Source organism: Phaethon aethereus (genome assembly GCF_964289735.1).
Source record: "Phaethon aethereus genome assembly, chromosome: 3".
In the NCBI taxonomy this organism is placed as follows: domain Eukaryota; kingdom Metazoa; phylum Chordata; class Aves; order Phaethontiformes; family Phaethontidae; genus Phaethon; species Phaethon aethereus.
The window spans coordinates 8,560,921-8,579,926 of record NC_138576.1 but is presented as its reverse complement, the minus strand read 5'-3'; the positions used below and the strand labels follow the sequence as shown (position 1 = coordinate 8,579,926).

At 41.8% G+C, this 19,006-nt stretch overlaps 1 protein-coding gene across 1 annotated transcript in view; it reads left to right on the top strand.

The window, feature by feature from the left end:
- Window positions 1-19,006, top strand: part of KLHL29 (kelch like family member 29) — a gene marked incomplete at its 3' end in the record, with an annotated part of 255,138 nt that overhangs the window by 172,987 nt on the left and 63,145 nt on the right. The window contains exon 4 of the mRNA XM_081998428.1: window positions 8,486-8,624. Coding sequence (XP_081854554.1) covers window positions 8,486-8,624 — 139 coding nt within the window. The remainder of the gene's footprint in view (window positions 1-8,485; window positions 8,625-19,006) is intronic.

The following is a 19,006-nucleotide window of genomic DNA, read 5'->3' as shown; positions in this document are numbered from 1 at the left end:
AGTAGAATTTCTAGAAATTAGGGGTGTGGTTAATCTCTGAATATAGTCAGAAAGTATATTGAAATATTTCTACGTCCTAACATAGGGAAATATCAACTCTGTAATGTGTAAAGGCATCCTGGGGGTACCTCCTAATGTCAGTTCTAGTGATGATAATAGACTGCAAATTGGTTTCAAAACACGATACTGTGATTTCCCTGAGTTTTTAATATATTTAGAAAAGCTCCATTTACACATAGAGCTGTAGTTATCTTCCTCAAGTGAGTAATCACTGCAGCTGACTTTGTCGACCCTTTCTCATCATAACAAGGTGAGAAGAATTTGGCTATGTGAACAATGAAAAATTATTTAGGGAAATGGGGCATGTCATTGCCAGCAATCCTTTGAGTAGAATTATCATATACAGCCACATATGTGTTGTTTAGTATGGGAATCAAAAATATTTCCCACTCTCCAGCATCTGTTACTGTTTTCTTTAGCAGCACAGGTGTATAACAGTGTCAACAAGACTAAGATCTAGACAGATTGGTCTGCACTACAAAGTCCTACTGCCATAGCTGTATCAGCTTGGAGTATGACAACTTGACACCTTGGATTTCACATTGCTGTGCTGACAAAAGCCAGCAGAAGATGACTCTCGTTGCCTTTTGTTCAGAGGTTGGTGTAGCTGTGCCAGCAGCGATACTTCTTCAACAGCATATGTTCCATCTTCACTAGGGTGTATAGCTGGGTAGCACAGACTCAGTAGGGCACAGCCTCATTGTTCCTGTAGTCACTATTGGGCTCAGTTCATTTTATCTGGCTTAAGGGCTTATGAAAGCAAAATATTCAGGAGATGGCCACGAACAGTCGAACATTTTCAGATGCCTTTGCAGCAGGACGGCATCCTGTGGAAACTCCGTAATCAATACAGACTGAGAGAGGATGGCTGGACACAACAATATCATACAGACTGTATTTTGCACCTCCAACCCAAGCCATTAGCAGCCGCAAGCACTAAACAGTACAGAGCAAGAGTATTCATTCATCTGCCTCCCCCATCTCACCGAAAAAGGATCTTTGTGTAGGCGAGTCCCAGCTTTGTTACGCCCCTTTCTCCTTCTGCTCTCAACAAAGAAGTTCAAATGGAATTGAGATCCAATAGGAAAAAAAGGTGAAAGCGTTTATCTGCAACAGATTGTCACCTTCTGTAAAAAAAAAAAAAAAAAAAAAAAAGGAGAATCTGGTCTCAACTAATTATCTGAGCTCCCTTGGTAATCCTTGGGGAGGGACACCTGTGGCAGTGCATCCTACCTGGCTGAGCATGCAGAAGGGGCTGGGTTGTGCATGAGACATGCTTCTGTCTCTATTTGACGGCAGAGGCAGTCCAGATAACTGGACATATAATTTTTAGGGTCCAGGAAGGAAACTGGAGATCACAGGGTAGTATCTGAAACATCCTCATCTGTTAATGATTCCCACCAGGCTTCGCTCATTCCCCGTTTTCACTACTACTCTTTTCTTTCAGGCCAAAAGACAATAAGGGACCTATTTCTTGTTCTCAGTCCCAGGTAGGATGCTGTTCTCAGGGGTGCATACTTGTCTTCACACCACATGGAAGCTTCTGTAGCTGATAGTGTATTCATTTGTCAACTGGGAAATAACTAACCCCCGGCCTGATAATCATGGGAGACCCTAAGGGATGATGTTCAGTGGTAGCTGGTCTGTAGTGTCAAGATGCCCAGGGGAGTGGAGAACAGCATCAGCCACTGCAGCACCAAGTGTGCCTGCTTAACTCCATCAGACTGGCACAACGAGGAAACTAGGCATTTAGTTGTTGCCTCTCTATGCAGCTGCTTCAAGCTACGTATCAGCAGTGTGAGGGTAGACGGGGCAGTTTATTATGGCACCCTCCAGGTTTTGGGGTTCTCTGTCTGTAGGCATTGTGTTGAGGAGAAAGAGAGACTTGTCAAAATTGGCAAAAAATCATGAGTTCTTGTGTGGTTCAATAGGATGGGTTCACCACGGTACACACTTTCCCATCACTCGTAACTCCTATTGGACTGCTAGCTCTTTTGCTTACTGAGAGAGCTGGCGGAGGAGCTTGCCAAGCCACTCTCCATCATTTATCAGCAGTCCTGGTTAACAGGGGAGGTCCCAGAAGACTGGAGGCTTGCCAAGAAAGGCCGGAAGGAGGATCCTGGGAACTACAGGCCTGTCAGCCTGACCTCTGTACCGGGGAAGATTATGGAGCGGTTGGTCTTGAGAGTGCTCACAGGGCACCTGCAGGACAACCAAGGGCTCAGGCCCAGCCAGCATGGGTTCATGAAAGGCAGGTCCTGCTTGACCAACCTGATTTCCTTCTATGACCAGGTGACCCGCCTAGTGGATGAGGGAAAGACTGTGGACGTTGTCTACCTGGACTTTAGTAAAGCCTTTGACAGCGTCTCCCACAGCATTCTCCTGGAGAAACTGGCGGCTCGTGGCTTAGACAGGTTTACTCTTCGCTGGGTGAGGAACTGGCTGGATGGCCGAGCCCAGAGAGTCGTGGTGAACGGCGTTAAATCCGGCTGGCAGCCGGTCACAAGCAGTGTTCCCCAGGGCTCGGTTCTGGGGCCGGTCTTGTTCAATATCTTTATTGATGATCTGGATGAGGGAATCGAGTGCTCCCTCAGTAGGTTTGCAGATGACACCAAGTTGGGCGGGAGTGTTGATCTGCTGGAGGGTAGGAGGGCTCTGCAGAGGGATCTGGACAGGCTGGATCGATGGGCAGAGGCCAACTGTATGAGGTTTAATAAGGCCAAGTGCAGGGTCCTGCACTTTGGCCACAACAACCCCATGCAACGCTACAGGCTTGGGGAGGAGTGGCTAGAGAGCAGCCCGGCGGAAAGGGACCTGGGGGTGCTGGTTGACAGCCGGCTGAACATGAGCCGGCAGTGTGCCCAGGTGGCCAAGAAGGCCAACAGCGTGCTGGCCTGTATCAGAACTAGTGTGGCCAGCAGGGGCAGGGAAGTGATTGTGCCCCTGTACTCGGGCCGCACCTTGAATCCTGTGTTCAGTTTTGGGCCCCTCACTACAAGAAGGATGTTGAGGTGCTGGAGCATGTCCAGAGAAGGGCAACGAAGATGGTGAGGGGTCTGGAGCACAAGTCTTATGAGGAGCGGCTGAGGGAACTGGGGTTGTTTAGTCTGGAGAAGAGGAGGCTGAGAGGAGACCTTATCGCTCTCTACAACTACCTGAAAGGGGGTTGTGGCAACGAGGGTGTTGGTCTCTTCTCCCAAGTAACTAGTGATAGGACAAGAGGAAATGGCCTCAAGTTGCGCTAGGGGAGGTTTAGATTGGATATTAGGAAAAATTTCTTCACTGAGAGAGTGGTCAGGCATTGGAACAGGCTGCCCAGGGAGGTGGTGGAGTCGCCATCTCTGGAAGCGTTCAAAAAACGTGTGGATGTGGTGCTTCAGGACATGGTTTAGGGGACATGGTGGCACTGGATTAATGGTTGGACTTGATGATCTTGAAGGTCCTTTCCAACCTAGTGATTCTGTGATTCTGTGATTCTGTGATAATTTCATTTCTTGTAGCTACACACGCTCTACCACTGTCTATGAAAATGAGCAAGTGTAGGCAGTGCTGGCACTTAATGGTTAAAATGCTTGTTTTACACAACTAGAGCATAACCTTGGGAATTAATCTCCTTACTTATTAAGGAAAGAAAGTAATTGGATTTTCCTTCTGGTAACTTTTCTTGGCTTTCCCACATTTTCTGTCCCAATCATGAATGCATGGGGCTGTCTGGGCAAGCACTGGTCTCTTGCATGTTTTTCACAAGAATAATAAGTGATGTTTCATCAATTACCCTTTGCAGTTTTATAATGAGTTAGTTTTTCCAAGCAAATTTTAAAAAATACTGTTTGTAAAAAGTGTTCTTCAATATTTCACACCTCATTATATTTTAGCTCTGGCTGCCCCCTTTTAAAGCCTTATCTACTAGAATTTAAGTAAAGAGTTCTGCATTAAAAGTGGAAAGAAGCCTGAGAGCTTCCATTTTGCCACAGGAATATGCTTAGAGAGGATCTTTGACTGGGTATCCAGCCTCCACTGTGCTTAAAATACAGAATAAATAAAATTGTTCATTTAATAACTAAAATAAGTTCCTTGTTCATTTTTGTTTCTGATCATAATTTTAAAAAAAGATTCACTATATAACTTCTGTTCCCTTTACTTGATCTACACACTTACACAGTTGTTCTTGGTCCCACATTTGATCCAATGCTTATGGGCTCTTCAGTTTAATTTAATTTGTAATTTGTCCATTAATTAAGAGGGAGAAAATGTAGTGTGATGGGTGGAGCTGGGGGACCAGGAATCACGGCTTCTGAGTTCTTCCTGGCTCTGTTCCTGACCCGAGGAAAGTCACTTACACCTTCTGCCTCATATTGTCTCTGAGACTCTCAATATAATTATGTTTAAATGCCCGCAAGCAGAGATATGAAGGTTGATAGTGGCAAAATAGAAAGTGCTTCCTTTCACAAGCTCTGTAGAGATGTTCAGTTGCAGGTTTCAGGTCAAGTCCCCTTTAGGTTCTACCGCTATGTGGCTCGTAATTGCAGAGGTGTCTATTGTATACTTCTTCATGAAGAAAACTTTAAGCAGTCTTTGACTGAGAATGATTTAGCATCGGCAGTGATGAAGAAGACACAAAGGGCTGGCTTGGCTTCTGCAATCCCAACGCCTGTGTGCACCTGGGGCAGGTAGGAAAATCCCTTGCACTATGGATGCGAGTGCTTTTGCTGTGATTCACTGAGGACAGGAAACATGAGTGCCCACCCTACTGAAACTTTGAACTTCAATTGTTGTTGCACTTCTTTTTTACCTGGATCTCTTTAAAAAAAGGTTGAATGAGAAAAAAAGCAAAGAAAGAAAAAACCCTCTGTAAGAACAAAGAAACCAGAGGAGTAAATAACCACTAGGAAATTCCCAGCACATCCCTTTCTGAAGGTTTCAGGAAGTTCCATTTGTTGGAGGAAATGCTGAAAATTAGGAGGAGCCCAGAAGAGGGACTAGCAGGAGACAGCGGAGCTCATTTTTCACTGCCAGGACTGCACTGTGTTGTCTCTCCTTTTACAACTCATCGGCAGTCATTATTACCCGGTGAAAAAATTTGTTTTGCAACTCATCCTGAGTCCTCATAAATCATTAATGCCTGGCTAAGCACAGTGTGAGCATTACAAATACTCCAAGAGTGAGGGCCCGTTCTGATATAACCTTGTGTCCAATACTAATGCCTGCTAGTTATTTAGTAATATAAAGGGGCCTCAGCAAGGAAGATCAATGAATCGATGCAGTCTCCTGGCTTCCTTCTCCTCTCTACCTGCCTCTTCTCTTTCTAGTTCAGAAACTGAGCTACAAAAAATACAGGACTGTTCGTAGTTATCTCTCTGTGGAGAGCACTGTAACAAGTCAGGGGGACAAGGAGGGAATTCTGGCCTCAGACTTTCTATAGAAAAACAGAGCTTCAGTTTCTGATTGGGGCTTGTTCTGATTTCTGGTTTTGTATGAGCCATGTTGCACCACTGCTGCAGACACCTGTTTTCTGGCTTGCATCCTTTAATGAACGCATACAGTATAAAGCACACTGAAATGTGTAAAGAGCACAGATAGTAACTGTGTCCAGGAACTGCAGGACTGGATGTAATTAAAGGGTGCTCAGTAAAGTCCAAGTAATCAGCCCATTACCTGGGGGAGCCGTTTGAGGGCTGAGATGCTCAAACCAGCTTTCACAATATTGGAGATAGTACAGAGAGCACAACATCTATAGGGGCAGTGGCTGAACTTTGTGTCTTGTTATTCAGCAGTCATCTCAACCATAGTCATGAGTTCACAGATGGTCTCTACTATCCTGCTTACCCTGAGCCCACCTCCAAAAACCCTCAGCCCGTTCCAAGTGCAACTAAACTCTGCTCCTCTCCTCTCCTGGAGTGCAGTATCCATCAGTGTGGTTGCACTCCATGAGCACTAAGAATAACTGATCATGAGCTCTAAAAGGAGGAAATGGAATGAGGTGAGATGGAGATTGACCCCTTGTGTAAGTGTGGCTTAGTCTGGGTTGGAGCCCTTGTCTTGAAATGCTTCTGCAAGGAAGGTTGTAAAGGGCTGCCACAGATACTAGAGAAAAGGATTTTGAATAGGAACTTAGGAAAAGTGCAAATGGGGATGGTGGACAGTAGCTGGGCAAATTTGAAAAGGGGAATGACAGAAAACAAAAGTGAAATTAAGTAGGGGATAAGAGAGTATCAGAAAGTCTAGAGGAAATGTAACTGTCTTTAAGGCATGAAATGATAGAAAATTGGTCAGAGGAAAATGTAGTTGCTGTAAGTGAAAGAGGGAAAATGGACCAAGACAGAAAAAAAAGCCATTCATATGTGAAAAGGGACAGAAAAATTGTTTCCAAAAATATGCAGCTAAGAAAGCACCTGATGCTGTTCCTGTGAAACCAGAGCCTTTAGTCACTTTGACCCTAAATCGCGTAGAACATCCCTGGTGTCCAAAGCATCTTTGGTCTTTAACTGAGGCCTGAAGCGTCCATGGTCAAGTCAGACTTTAGGCATCAAACCTCCAGCAAAAGGCTGGACTTCCCTGCAGAAGAGTGAACATTCAGTTCCCATTATAAGTTTTGCTCAAAATGTATCATTGTACTTTAGCTCAGATGAATTTGTTAAAAATAGTCCCTGCTATAGCACCCACAGGACAGAGTGGTTTATTTTCGCCTATTACAGATCTGACACAAGCCTGCTGTTATTCCTGTGCCCTCTCTAATGATCTGCTTGCTCTCTGGAGAGCACTGACCCATTTCAGCACAGAATAATTAGCCTTTCAGACACTACTGTGTTTCCATTAAATAGACATAAATGTGCAAGGTGACATTTATTTACTTAGGCCTGAAAAATGTGCACCACAGATGTTGGGGCTTGGGACAACTTCCATTTCTTTTCATGTAACAGTTGTATATTTGCCTGTTTTCATATTGTTTAACCACTAGTGCTTTGTTGAAACGATTCCTGTTGAGTTTCATTGAGGAAGCAGGAGAACACAGAGATTATTTGGATCTTCGTTTCACCATAAGGCCCTTTGGCGATGCGTTGGCAGCCCAGTGCCCAAGCCCAGCAGTGGCATCAAATGCAGTTATAGTTACACACTCTTCAGGTCCCTTTTACTTTCTGTAGGGAGGGACTCCATGTAAAGAACTGCTGTTGATTTACAGATCTGTCTGAAGAGGAATGTGTTCAAGGTGTTACACTGAGAAAATGAGAACCTTGACCTATTGCAAACATAAAATAAAACCAAAATCCTTTAGTATTTAAAATCAGCTCTTTTATCATCTTGATCACTGGTTTCTAAACCGCCAGGCTATCGCCCAGGTGGAGAGTATATTATTCACCTTGATAACCACTTGGTCTGCAAAGTTGGAGGGAAGTCTTACCCTTAAAAGTCCCGCCAGTATATAAAACATGTAGGTTGCTTAGTAGTTCACATCCACACACGACGACGTGGCATGCTATTATTTCATTCTGTTAGTACCAATAGGCTTTATAAAAGGAGGCATCACGCAAGGTAGGTGCTTTATTGCAGGATGGAAACACTTTCATAGGTTATTTTAATCATTATGGTTCTTTCATGATGTGTGAAAGTTGATTGTTGCTGTAAATGAAGCCATTGAAGGCTAAAAAATAAAAATGCTGTGATGGTAAAAATCCTTGGAGTGCAAAAAATGGGAATTGCTATAAAAGGCAGTAATTTATTCTCTGCGTGAGATTATTTTTTATTATAAGGATGCTTTTAAGCTAATTCTGAAACATATACAATTGTAGTCTGTATAGCTGAGGTATATTGCAAGATGCATTGGTAATTTGGCTAATTTTTTATGCACTGTAATTTATATATTATTTAGAAGTATTATTTTATTCTGTTAACTGAGAGGCTTAACACATTTTTACTATGTTAAGAATAAGTTATTTTTGCAGGTTTTGTGGTTTTATTATTTTGACCCATATCCAGTTCATATTGCATCATAAAACCATATTACTAATATTATTCTAGTATGTTCAAAACTTATTTGCATTGGATAGAAATTCATTAGCTCTTGATTTTTATTATAACAAATTATTTTAACTTTTCTGTGATAATGCATTCTCTGTGTTTCTGATTTGCGGATGCTGAAATATTTTGTTTTCGTTTTTAATCCTTCCAAATTTAGGATTGTTTTTGCTTTTTTTCTGTATATATATTTCAGTTGTTTAGACGTACTGGTTCCTGCTTTTTTCTTTTTCTTTTTTAAATATGTTATGTTCGTAACTTCTGACTGTCTATGTTGAGCCAATCTTACTGACAAAAATATCAGTTGTTTCCTGTTTCTCTACTTCTTTACAAAAAAAAATGAAAAGTAAAAAGTAAAAATAAAAAACTCTTAATGGGAACCCTGGCACTGTCTGTCTTCTCTGTTCTGCAGAAATGTTGAAGGAGTTGAACCAGCAACGCAGAGCGAAAGAGTTTACAGACCTGAAAATTATTGTTGAAGGCAAAGAGTTTGAAGTCCACCAAAATGTTCTAGCTTCCTGCAGCTTGTATTTCAAGGACCTGATTAAAAGGTTTGCCTTCCTTCCAGCTGTGATCTGCTCTGTTCTTTTGTAGGGCGCATTTGTGTCGCTTTTTTTTCCTCCCCTCTCTTGCAGGTTTATGAAGATTGAATCTCCTGTCACAGAGCCAGTAGCCATTCTTTCCACCTCCTCTGAATGTATTTCCAAACTGAGACTCAGACCCATTTGTTACGCATCCGACTCGTATAGTGTAATTATTTCTGATCAGTAGAGGCTGGTTTTGGCCGAAGAAAGTGTTCCACCACTGAGAGATCTAAGATTTAACCTCAACTGCTAATGGTGATCCAGACCACAACTAAAAACTATTGCTGTCGATGTTTTCAAGGGACTCTGTCACATACGACAAAAGTCTGCCCTTCGGGCTACAATAAGCCATCAGCGTTCTGGTGAATGATGCTGAGACGTTGTGCTAATAAAGCATTTTGAGTATCGTAATCCCTTCACCCTGAAATCTTTGTTACATGCTTTTGTGTGGCTTTTATGGGCAAAGGGATTGATATTTTTTATTATTTGGGGACTTCTAAAAGAAGAAAAGACAACTGATTAATTTCTCTAGAAAAGATTGGAAATAAGATGATTTTCTGGTCATAATATAGCTCAGTCTGCATGTTAGACTAAGGGTAGTTTTTTCTTACAAACTCTCTATCTTAGGGAAGGTACAATATGTACATTTTCCAAACATCATGTCTCCACCTTCGCATTTTCCCCCCTCTGTTTCTAGCTGATTGATTCTAAACAGTGCATGATAATCTTTTTTTTCCATTACATTGATTTTTCAATTTGTATGCTTCATATACTCGCATAGGAATAAATTGGTACTCTCGTATTATTAGTAAGTTAGAGTAGCAAGCAGGGAGAAAAAAAACATGAGGATAACTTTCATTTTTCTCTCAATCATCAGCAAATTAATGCAGCTGCTGATTTTGCCTTGCAGTATTTTCCTGAGCAGACTGAGCCTGGACTGTGCTAAAAAATGGGATTAAAGAACATTTTGCTTGCTTCAAATCCTGTATTTAAATTTTGCCAACTAACACAATAGTGACTGTATTTTATTTCAGGATGGCATATTGGCTGGTATCTCCTTTCAGTGTATCATGTCCTTTTGCACAGAGCTGGTTTTATAATTATGGATATATATTACATTTCTATGATATAACTGTGCTGGCTGCCTTATCAATTATTCATAAAAAATATGTTGGCCTAGGAAGCATGTCTTTTCCCCTCTGTAAATCTAATGATTGCTAGCTGTAGCTATGCCGGATCTCTCCTGTCCTTTCTTTTCTGTCTGCTCATTATCATTTAATTGTTAAGGCTACAATACGTGCTCTTTAGGGTGATAAGGAGTAGTCTATAAGGACAGAAAATCTTAGAATCAACTTACAGAAACCCAGTAACTGACTGGCCGAAGACTGTCCTTTGGATTTTGCTGCAAAGACATCTGCTTGAGTGCAGAAGTCACCAGACAGCATCTATTTCTAGAAGTATGCTGAGGAATGTTTCTGCTTTATTATTTAGTTATCAAATGGAGATATACTTTAGGCTGAACACTGATCTGATTAGAATCATTTAAAAAAAAAACTTTTTAAATGCTCTGAAAAGAGACAATGAAAGCAAAACCCTAGATTTCAGCATTTATTGTCGTTCAGCTGCTCACGTAAGACTCAAATGTGTTACAAGAAAAAAATAGTCAGAGGTTTAGCCCACTTGCCAACCTCACCACTTTTTGCCTTCTTTCACATCATCATCAGCAATAAATATTCCAGAGGTTGATTTGTGTCCACAGTCAGGTGTCTCTATCCCAGTTGTCTTCCATATATAACTTCAGTGGCACACATGTAACCTTGATGAAGGCTAATGCAGTTGCACAGGTGTATCCCAGGCAAAAATACCTTTATTACTGATGATGATGCTTGAATGGGGGAAAATCCAGCTTGACATCTAGTTGGGTTTGCAAAACTGTCATGTGAGGAAAATAAATATTCACCTGTAAACTAAGCAAATGTGTCTTTGTGAGACAATAAACTCAGGCCTTTGGGGTGGAATTTCTAAAGACTTGCTTTTTAGAGGATACTTGCAGTTGAAACCCTAGTCCTTTTAGAAACCCCATGAAGTCAATGAAAGTCAAGGACTCAAGTTGCAAGAGGTACTCAGTATTTTGTAGGATCATGCCCTTAATAATACAAAATCATTATAGTTCACAGAGTCAGTATGTTTATGAATACAACACAACTAGAATCCTCTCCTGTTAGCATCTTCTTTAAAATGGTAATTTAAGCTTTATGTGATTTTTATCTTTGTTTTATTATAGAAATCAAAACAAGAAATGGCAATTTTTCTTGAAGAATAAAGGAGATCTCTTTATGTTCCATGTAATATAAAGGCCATTTCAATAAGTGCATGCTAGGGTGAAACTCTAATGCCATTCCAAGTGACAGCACCAATAGGTCACCAGAAGCATCAATGAGATGTTCTATTCATGAAGGTGCTATGTGCATCTATATAAACATGCAGAAAAAGAATATCTTTCAGACTATTTACTTCAGCTGTTCTTTGCCACAGGCTAGTTATTGTTAACCTCATGTTCTGCCATTGATTCCACTGTGTGTTGGAGGCGGTATCTGATGATAGAATAGCAAGTAGTGTCTCAAAAGAATAAAAGTGAAATGTTCAAAAACAAATAAGATCAATTATCCCCTCAAAAAAAAAAAGAATATAGACAAAAAGCACAATAGAACTAGAGTTATTGCCCATTTTGAGGAAGGCTATTTGATGAGAATTAGTCATAGCAGGGAAAAAAAGGTGTTGGTTTTTTGCACTGTAGTTAAAAAATGATAAACAGGTTTGATTGACAAAAACAATTCTGAAGTTATTTATTATTTATGAAACAAATCTGGTAATGAGAGCACACTTTAAGACACCCTTAGTTTCTCAGGAAATGGTTAATCCTGCAACGTGCTGAGCATTCTGATCCTCATCCAGAAAAGTTCTTGTTCCATGTGAATTATCTTCTAATTATATGAGCATGGCCCTCTTGAGGTTGGGTAAATCCAGTCCAGCTTAGCCTAAGCTCAGCACCGTACCAAGCACTGTGCTGTTGGAACCAGGTTAACCAGTTCCCGTCAGGAGCTGCACAGCGCTCGAGCCTAAGCCAGGACTCGACTTTCATCTCCCTCCCAACAGCAGCTGACCATAAAAACCACTCAGTCCTTTTCAGTGAAATGGACTGAAATCCTTTTCATCTGAAAAATCCTTTTCATCTGAAACGGATTAGGTGTTTTAGGAACAGCAGGTATGAAATGTTCCTGACGTCTCTTCCACTTCACTGTGCCCACGAAGGGAGGAACTTGAGGTGCAGGGGAAGGATGAGGATGTGTGAAGGTGGATGCATGCCCGAAGCTGGTCCCGCAGGAGAACGTATTGCAGTAACTTCAGGGGCTGTGGGGCTATCACTAGCAGTCTCAGGAACAATTTTATACAGCATTAAATATATTTGGGGAGTGCTAGGTTTCCTCAAGTTCTTTTCATCAAATCCCCTTTAAAGTATACTCTTTTTTGTGGTGAATATTTGAGCCTACTTTATGACAGGTATGGGGTTGAGTACTTGGCCTCAGTGCTTGCTCCTTCAGGCATGGAGTGTACAGAGGAGTTGATATACTTTATCTGCGCTTAGGGAAATAGCAGTTAGTCAGCTTCTTCAAACTGTGACCCATGCAAGATTACGGCAGTATAGGACTGCAGGAGAAAATGGATGATAAATAGCAGCTGGAATAGGGGTCTGTCCTCTAAATACTGTCTTACCTATTTTGAATGCACCGCCAACCACAGTTGCTTCCAGTCTGCCTGACTTTGGTCTCTAATTTGCATCTATATTTTACGTTCTTAAGAAATCAGTCTCCCCAAAGCAAGGGCCTAATTTATGGTACAGGCAATGAAGAGAAGCACCTTGAAGGCTTCTGGAAAGAGCCTTTTCTCCTAATTCAGATACCTATGTGCAGGAAGGTAGGAGATCCCTCTGGAGCGATGAGAGGTGCTCATCTCTTGCTGTTAGTCAACCAACATTTAGGCCCAAGGTTGGCATCTAAGGCATTTAGTGTAACCTCGACTTCTAGACTGCTGCTGTAGCCTACAGAGAGGGAGACAGACCTCTCCAGGAGGCAAGTCCTCTCACCATAGAATAGGTGTCTAAGACACAAGATGAAGGAGGAGGCCATCCCTCTTTACTATTAATAAAAATAGAGAGCCAAGGTGATTTGCTTAGACTCTAAACTTATGATGGGTTTTATATTGCTTCCTTCAGGAGTCCAGCCTAAGCTGGTTATCTAGGCTTCCTCTGCAGTTGTCAGGGAAGACAGGAATGTCTATAGGGCTATTCATACCACCTTATGATAAATAACATGAATTGCCTTGTGGAAGTGCTCATTTTTCATTGCCCATGGAGAAAGGCTAGTCACCCAGCTCTGATTAGACACCTGATTCATAGCTGGCTTAAAAGTACATGAATGATTCCTTATGAAACTGGTGTTTGTTTGAATGTCATATATATATGTACACAGAAAGAAGGAAGTAGATCAGGATCCATCAAAACCCCCATATCTAAAATGCCCCTCTCTCAGAGCACGGATTTTCTTATTTAAGCCAATCTTGTAGCTACAGCTCCTCGGTTTGGGCAGGGAGAGAAATGAGCTCTGTGTCTTTGTATCATCTGCCCTAGAAGACAAGGTGGAAGATGTCTGTGTTCTGGAAGGAAGGAATGGAAAATCCCCTGAAGAGGCATCATTTTTTTCCAGCTGCATTTGGGATAGACAAATACAGCTGCTGGATAAATGGAATGTCCGATATTTCCATAACAAAGAGAGTTTCACCGGAACATTTTAATTTGCTGCTTTCATCTTCTTAATTCAACCCAAGGTGCTGGAATCTCTACCAAATATGACATTAATAATAGGAAACACTTGACATAAAAGTCTCTTCTTGGCCAAAATGCTGGCTTTTGTAAGAAGACTTCAGTTTTATTTCTCTGTGGTCAGTTACTAAAGATACACAGATCCTGTCCTATAGGCTTTATCTTTTCAAGATTTTATTTTAATGATGCTTTCTAACTTTGAAGTCATCCTGGCCACCTAATTCCACTAGCACAGAGCAGTAAATCATATACACAAAGAGATTCGGTCACAAGAAGCAAGCATTTTTGACAGCGTGTAATCTGGCAACGCTGTGTTCATTCTTCGTTTCCTAAGGAGCAGAGCCAGTGACTTCATGGCCAAATTGCTCTTCCACGATACCTTCCCTCTTTCTCCAAGTGTTCAGATTTTTTTTTTTTCCCCCCCTAGAATAGGGCTGTATATACTTTCTGAGGGCTTGAAGGCAGGGCAGGAGAGTGGGAGAAGTAAAGCATTTGGAGTGAGAGGACCAAATTCCTTTTGCTTTACACCTACGCTGAAGACAGAGATGTCATTCTGCATTTTACACCATTGTGTGGAAAGGCAACATTTGGATGCAAGACAGAGAAACCTGCCACTATCCATCTGAAACAGTCTGACAAAACTGCAGAAGCATTTAGGTGTCTGGAAAACAGACTGTCTGGTTTGTGTTTACGTTGTAAAAAGCCCAAAATGAGAAATAGCAGATGAAAGAAAAACCTACTCTTAGTGACCCCTTCATGTTTTCCTCTTATTAAGAACCTTGCTTTTAACTCCGGGAGAGGAGCAGGCAGCATTTCTACATCTGCATGCTTCAGCTCCATTGTAGGACAGAACAAATGTGGAAACAAATTATAACATTTCTTTGAAAATGGAGAAATAGGGAGTCAAAAATACAATGTTTGTTTCAGGTGCAAGGAGGCGTATGTTGTGCCTAGACAGACAGTGCCAGAGGTTTCTGTTAAACCATTTAAAGGAGTCCATGAGAATGGGAGGTTGCACGGGCGTATAAAATACTCTTCACCCTTTGCTGCCAGGGTGCAGGCATAAATGATGCTACAGACAACATTTTTCTCTTAAATGAGGGACTGATAATTGCTGTGGGTTGGGTGTAAAACCCTGGCATGGGAAACGGCTTTCTGCTCTCCATGGCCCCTTTCCGGCAGCGCGCTTCCCTTGCTCTGCCTGGCCGAGCAGCCGCACTCCCGCCCGCCTGTCGGAGCTGCCTGCTGGGTTTCAAATTCTGCAGCTGCCAGGCCTTGGAAAACATGTTTTCATCACGCAAAAATGTATGGTCTTCTACATAAATGAACCACAGCTTACAAATATCCAGAGGGGTTGCTGGGCTGCCAGGCTAAGGAACAGCCACAAAACCCGTAGCAGGCGTCGCAGCCCGGCTATTTCCAGCCCGGCTATTTCCAGCCCAGCTATTTCCAGCCCGGCTATTTCCAGCCCGGCAATTTCCAGCCCGGTGAGCGTGGCCATGGACTGGGAGGGTGAGTGGCTTGGGCTGGATGCAGGCTGTGAAAGGAGGGACAGACAGATGTGCCCTGCTCGGAAGAGAAACTGTGGTGAGGAGGACAGAAGGGCCTCGAGGTGCAGCGCAGAAATGAGCTTCTGCCTCGTAATGGCTGCAACTTGCAGAGGCACCGAGCAGAATCACTTAACCTCTCGCTCCTCTCCCTCATTGACAGCATCTCTATTTACTGTAGTTTGGGCTTCTCGCTCACATAATTTCTAGACACAACTACAAATCCTGCAAATCTTATCCCAGGAATGACAGACTGATCACCTCCCTTGCTCTGGCTAGGCCTATTGCAAGCCATGGAGCTGTCATACAACCACCCGTAAGATCGTCAGATGCCGGTGCAGGCGACCTGCCTGTATTTACTTACATCCTGCAGCCAGGTCTGGGCTTGCCTGTGTTGAAACTCAGGGGCAAAAGGGAACAGTTATCTAACAAAGTGCAGTTCAAGCTCAATGGATCAAAGAAAATGGAAAAAACTTCCATGGCGTAGAAACTGGAGCCATGTTCTTGAAAGCTGTCATTTTTGGGCCACTTCCAAGAGCAAGTCTCGCCCTAAAACGAGGGTAGTCAAATCTCTGACTCCAGCATGCTAGCAGGTAGCTCCAGGGATCAGCAGTTCACTTCCTTTCATTTAAATCATCAAAGATTAGCACCACTGGATTGGGATAATGAATTTGAATTAATATGACCAGGTTATGATCATATCAGATAATGATCCCCCCTTTTTTCGTTTGCGTAGAGCTAAGTTTCGGTGACTTAAATACTCCAAGCAGTTCTGTGAGGTGGTGTGGGCAGAGATTGATGGGGTGAGAAGAGCTACCTGCCCTTTCCTGCAGGTACTGTAGCCATAGGTGATGCAATATATTACCTTTCATTGATGTCCAAAGCACAGGCTGGCTCTACCTATACTGTAGAAAAGCACTAGAAACACCCTGTAGCTGAGTGAGAAAGAACCAGTGCCTGACAGAATTAATTCTAATTACTGAAATGCTGATTGGGATCTTTGGGCACTACCATAATCATAGTAGTAGTAATAAATAATAATTGTGGTTATCATTATTTTATTATTGTTTTCCCTCTAGACGTTGCAATGAAGAGAAAGCCTTGGATAGACTTACCTAGATAATTAGTTGTATAAATTTCACCACATTCCTAAGAAACGGATTTATTAGCTGCATAATGCTAGCTCCCTGCTAAGCTGGTTTTTGATAGTGTAATAAATATCATTAAAACAAATCAGATAGGAGCTGGTTAAGGGGGTGAGCTTTAAGTTTGATGAGAATAATTTTTGTAATTCTGTCATTGTATTTTTAATCTTCCATCCCATATAATCCACCAAAACCTACTTGCATCTTTTATTTACCTTTAACAAATAGTAGCTCTCACCCCAGGCTATTTTGCCACATATTTGCTGAATTAGGCTGACAGTGATGCTTGCAAGCAAGTTAGATCCCGTGCTGTTAATAAGCTGGCCCAGTTTTTTTTACTTCTCCACTAGTACCTTATGATTCAGTTTATTCTCAGTCCCTAGCAAAAGTCGAGGTCATGAAATGCTGTTCTTCCAAGGGCACTCGCTATTCACTTCTTCATTCTCTTGCTACTCATTTAAGTCAGCGTCTTCAAACTCGTCATCTTCTTTCTTAAATCTCAGCAGGGAGGCATATTTGTGCCTCCGACTGTGATCCCCGACACTATAGCGTTACAGGCTGCCGTTGATCCCGCACCTTTAGAAACTGTCTTGGCCGAGCAATTAGATGGTGTTCCGTCGGTGAATAGCATTAAGGGTATATAGGAGACGTGGCGCTTTTGTTTGGTTTATTTTGTTCTGGCCATGTTGCCCATGAACAAAAGCATTTGCTGTTAATCCCGTTGCTCGTCTTGGTTTGTAATGATCATTTCTGTGATGGTGAATTAGCAGGAGCTGCTGGGGCATACCCGAGCTCACAGCCATTAATTTTCTTGATTTCTTTCTGATAGAGCAGGTGCAAACTGGCAGCGTTTGACCCTAATAAGTTACACTAGTCTTGCCAAATTTTGTTTGCCTGGAACAAGGAACATTATTTGTATGAACATCCTGGTAAAAAGTGAGCAAATGCATTTGTTTTTCAGGTAAATTTTCATGACAGATTTGCAAGCCTGTGTTTAAACAATGTAATTTATTTAATCTTGCGATTTTACTAGTTCTTTATCACAATCATACAATAGCACCATTACAGTATATGTTTCCGTCTCTCATGAGACAGATGGATAGTGGCTGAGGCTCAAAGATAATATTTATCTACAAGATAGTATAACGAAGGCAGAGATTTGCAAGTTAATACATTTTGAGCTGATAAAGGAATTCCAAAGGAGAAGCAATGCTAGGGTGTAATTTATTTTTTTTTAAATCCTATTTAATAGAACATTCAGTGCCTTATGACATACATATTGCAATGATGTTGCTCTATAAATGTCCCTTCCTGTCATCATTTACATGATTGATTATCTTGCAGCTGCATAAACTTGAATAACTCAGTAAATAACCTGTTACCACGGTATGCACATGCATCTTGGGGGGTGTGTCGTGGAAATGTATGTTGGTATGTTTGGGCATCTATGCTTTTATATCTCATGAGCATGTAATTATGATAAATCAAGGTCTTCGGTATGAAATACGACTTTCCATGTAGAGTGCCGTGTCTGTTCTCTTCGTAGCTGAAGGTTGGCTATAATAGAATGAAGTTTCTTTGTTGCTTCTCCCAAGAGAAATAGCCATGTGGGTTCTGAACCATTAATAACTCTGAAGATGATGAAAAGTCAAATAGTGGACAGTTAAGATGCAGCAACATTACACTCTCTTCCTTGCCTGGAGTTTCAATGCTTTAAGGATTATGTTCCACAGTAAACAAGATGTTCAGTCTAAATTGTATAGACTTGAACAGGAGTTTTTAATGAGCACATAGCTAACAGACTCTTAAGCCTCGTGAGAAGCTGCCTATCCCAGCCGGGAGTCCTTTCTTTGGTAATCAAAATAATTTGACAAAGATAAAAAGAAGTAACTTCTCTTCATTTAAGTGCTTCATCTTGCATAAAAATCTTGGATTTCCTGTTTTCTGGAGACGAAAACACTGTCCAAGGAAAAAAGCCAGTTAATTTGATTTTTTTTTTTTTTTTTTTTTTCCCCCCCTGTCTGTCTTGGTAGCGAATATTTTGCTCTAGTGGAATGGGAACACAATTAATGTAGGGTAAACATTTATGTTCCTGATTATGAAAGCAAGCCAGCAAGATCAGCATATCAAGCTGATGGGGCAGACCCTGGGAAGGCGCGAGGTAAAGAGGCCAGGAGGCAGCTGGCTGGTGGGACAGGCCGTTGCTTTGGTCCATGCAGGGAGGGACCAGCCCCAAAAGATGGGCTTATCGAGGGTGGAGCTGGAGCTCCCGCCTGCGTGCCGGCAGTCACGTACCCTCCCCTGAGCTCAAACACATGCTTTTAGTGGAGGATATTGAAATTCCTGTGTTGTATGAGATCCTAAGCAGCAGATAGTCAAAGGTACCAATTTCTTTTATTACACTATCAAAATCAGCCTGATTTCCTATTTGTTAAAAATAAATTCTGACTATAATTGTCCTGGTTTCAGGACAATTATAAACAAAATGGAGCCTATATTATGGAGCTAGTTCTTTGACATTGTCTTCTGTTGGGAGAAGCAAGTTCACAAGCAGGAGTGATGGACCTTGGAGAGGCAGAAAGAAAAAGACGCACACCAAATCCCATGTGCCCCGGGAGAGCACACGTAATTCTGAATGTGTCTTTATTTTAAAAGATAATCATTTATTTCAGTGCCCTTTTGGAGCACGAAGCTTAAATATACGTCATACCTTTGTGTCTACGGCACAGTGAGTCATATGGCTCCAAATGTAAATAGGTGTCACACACTCTGTCAGTC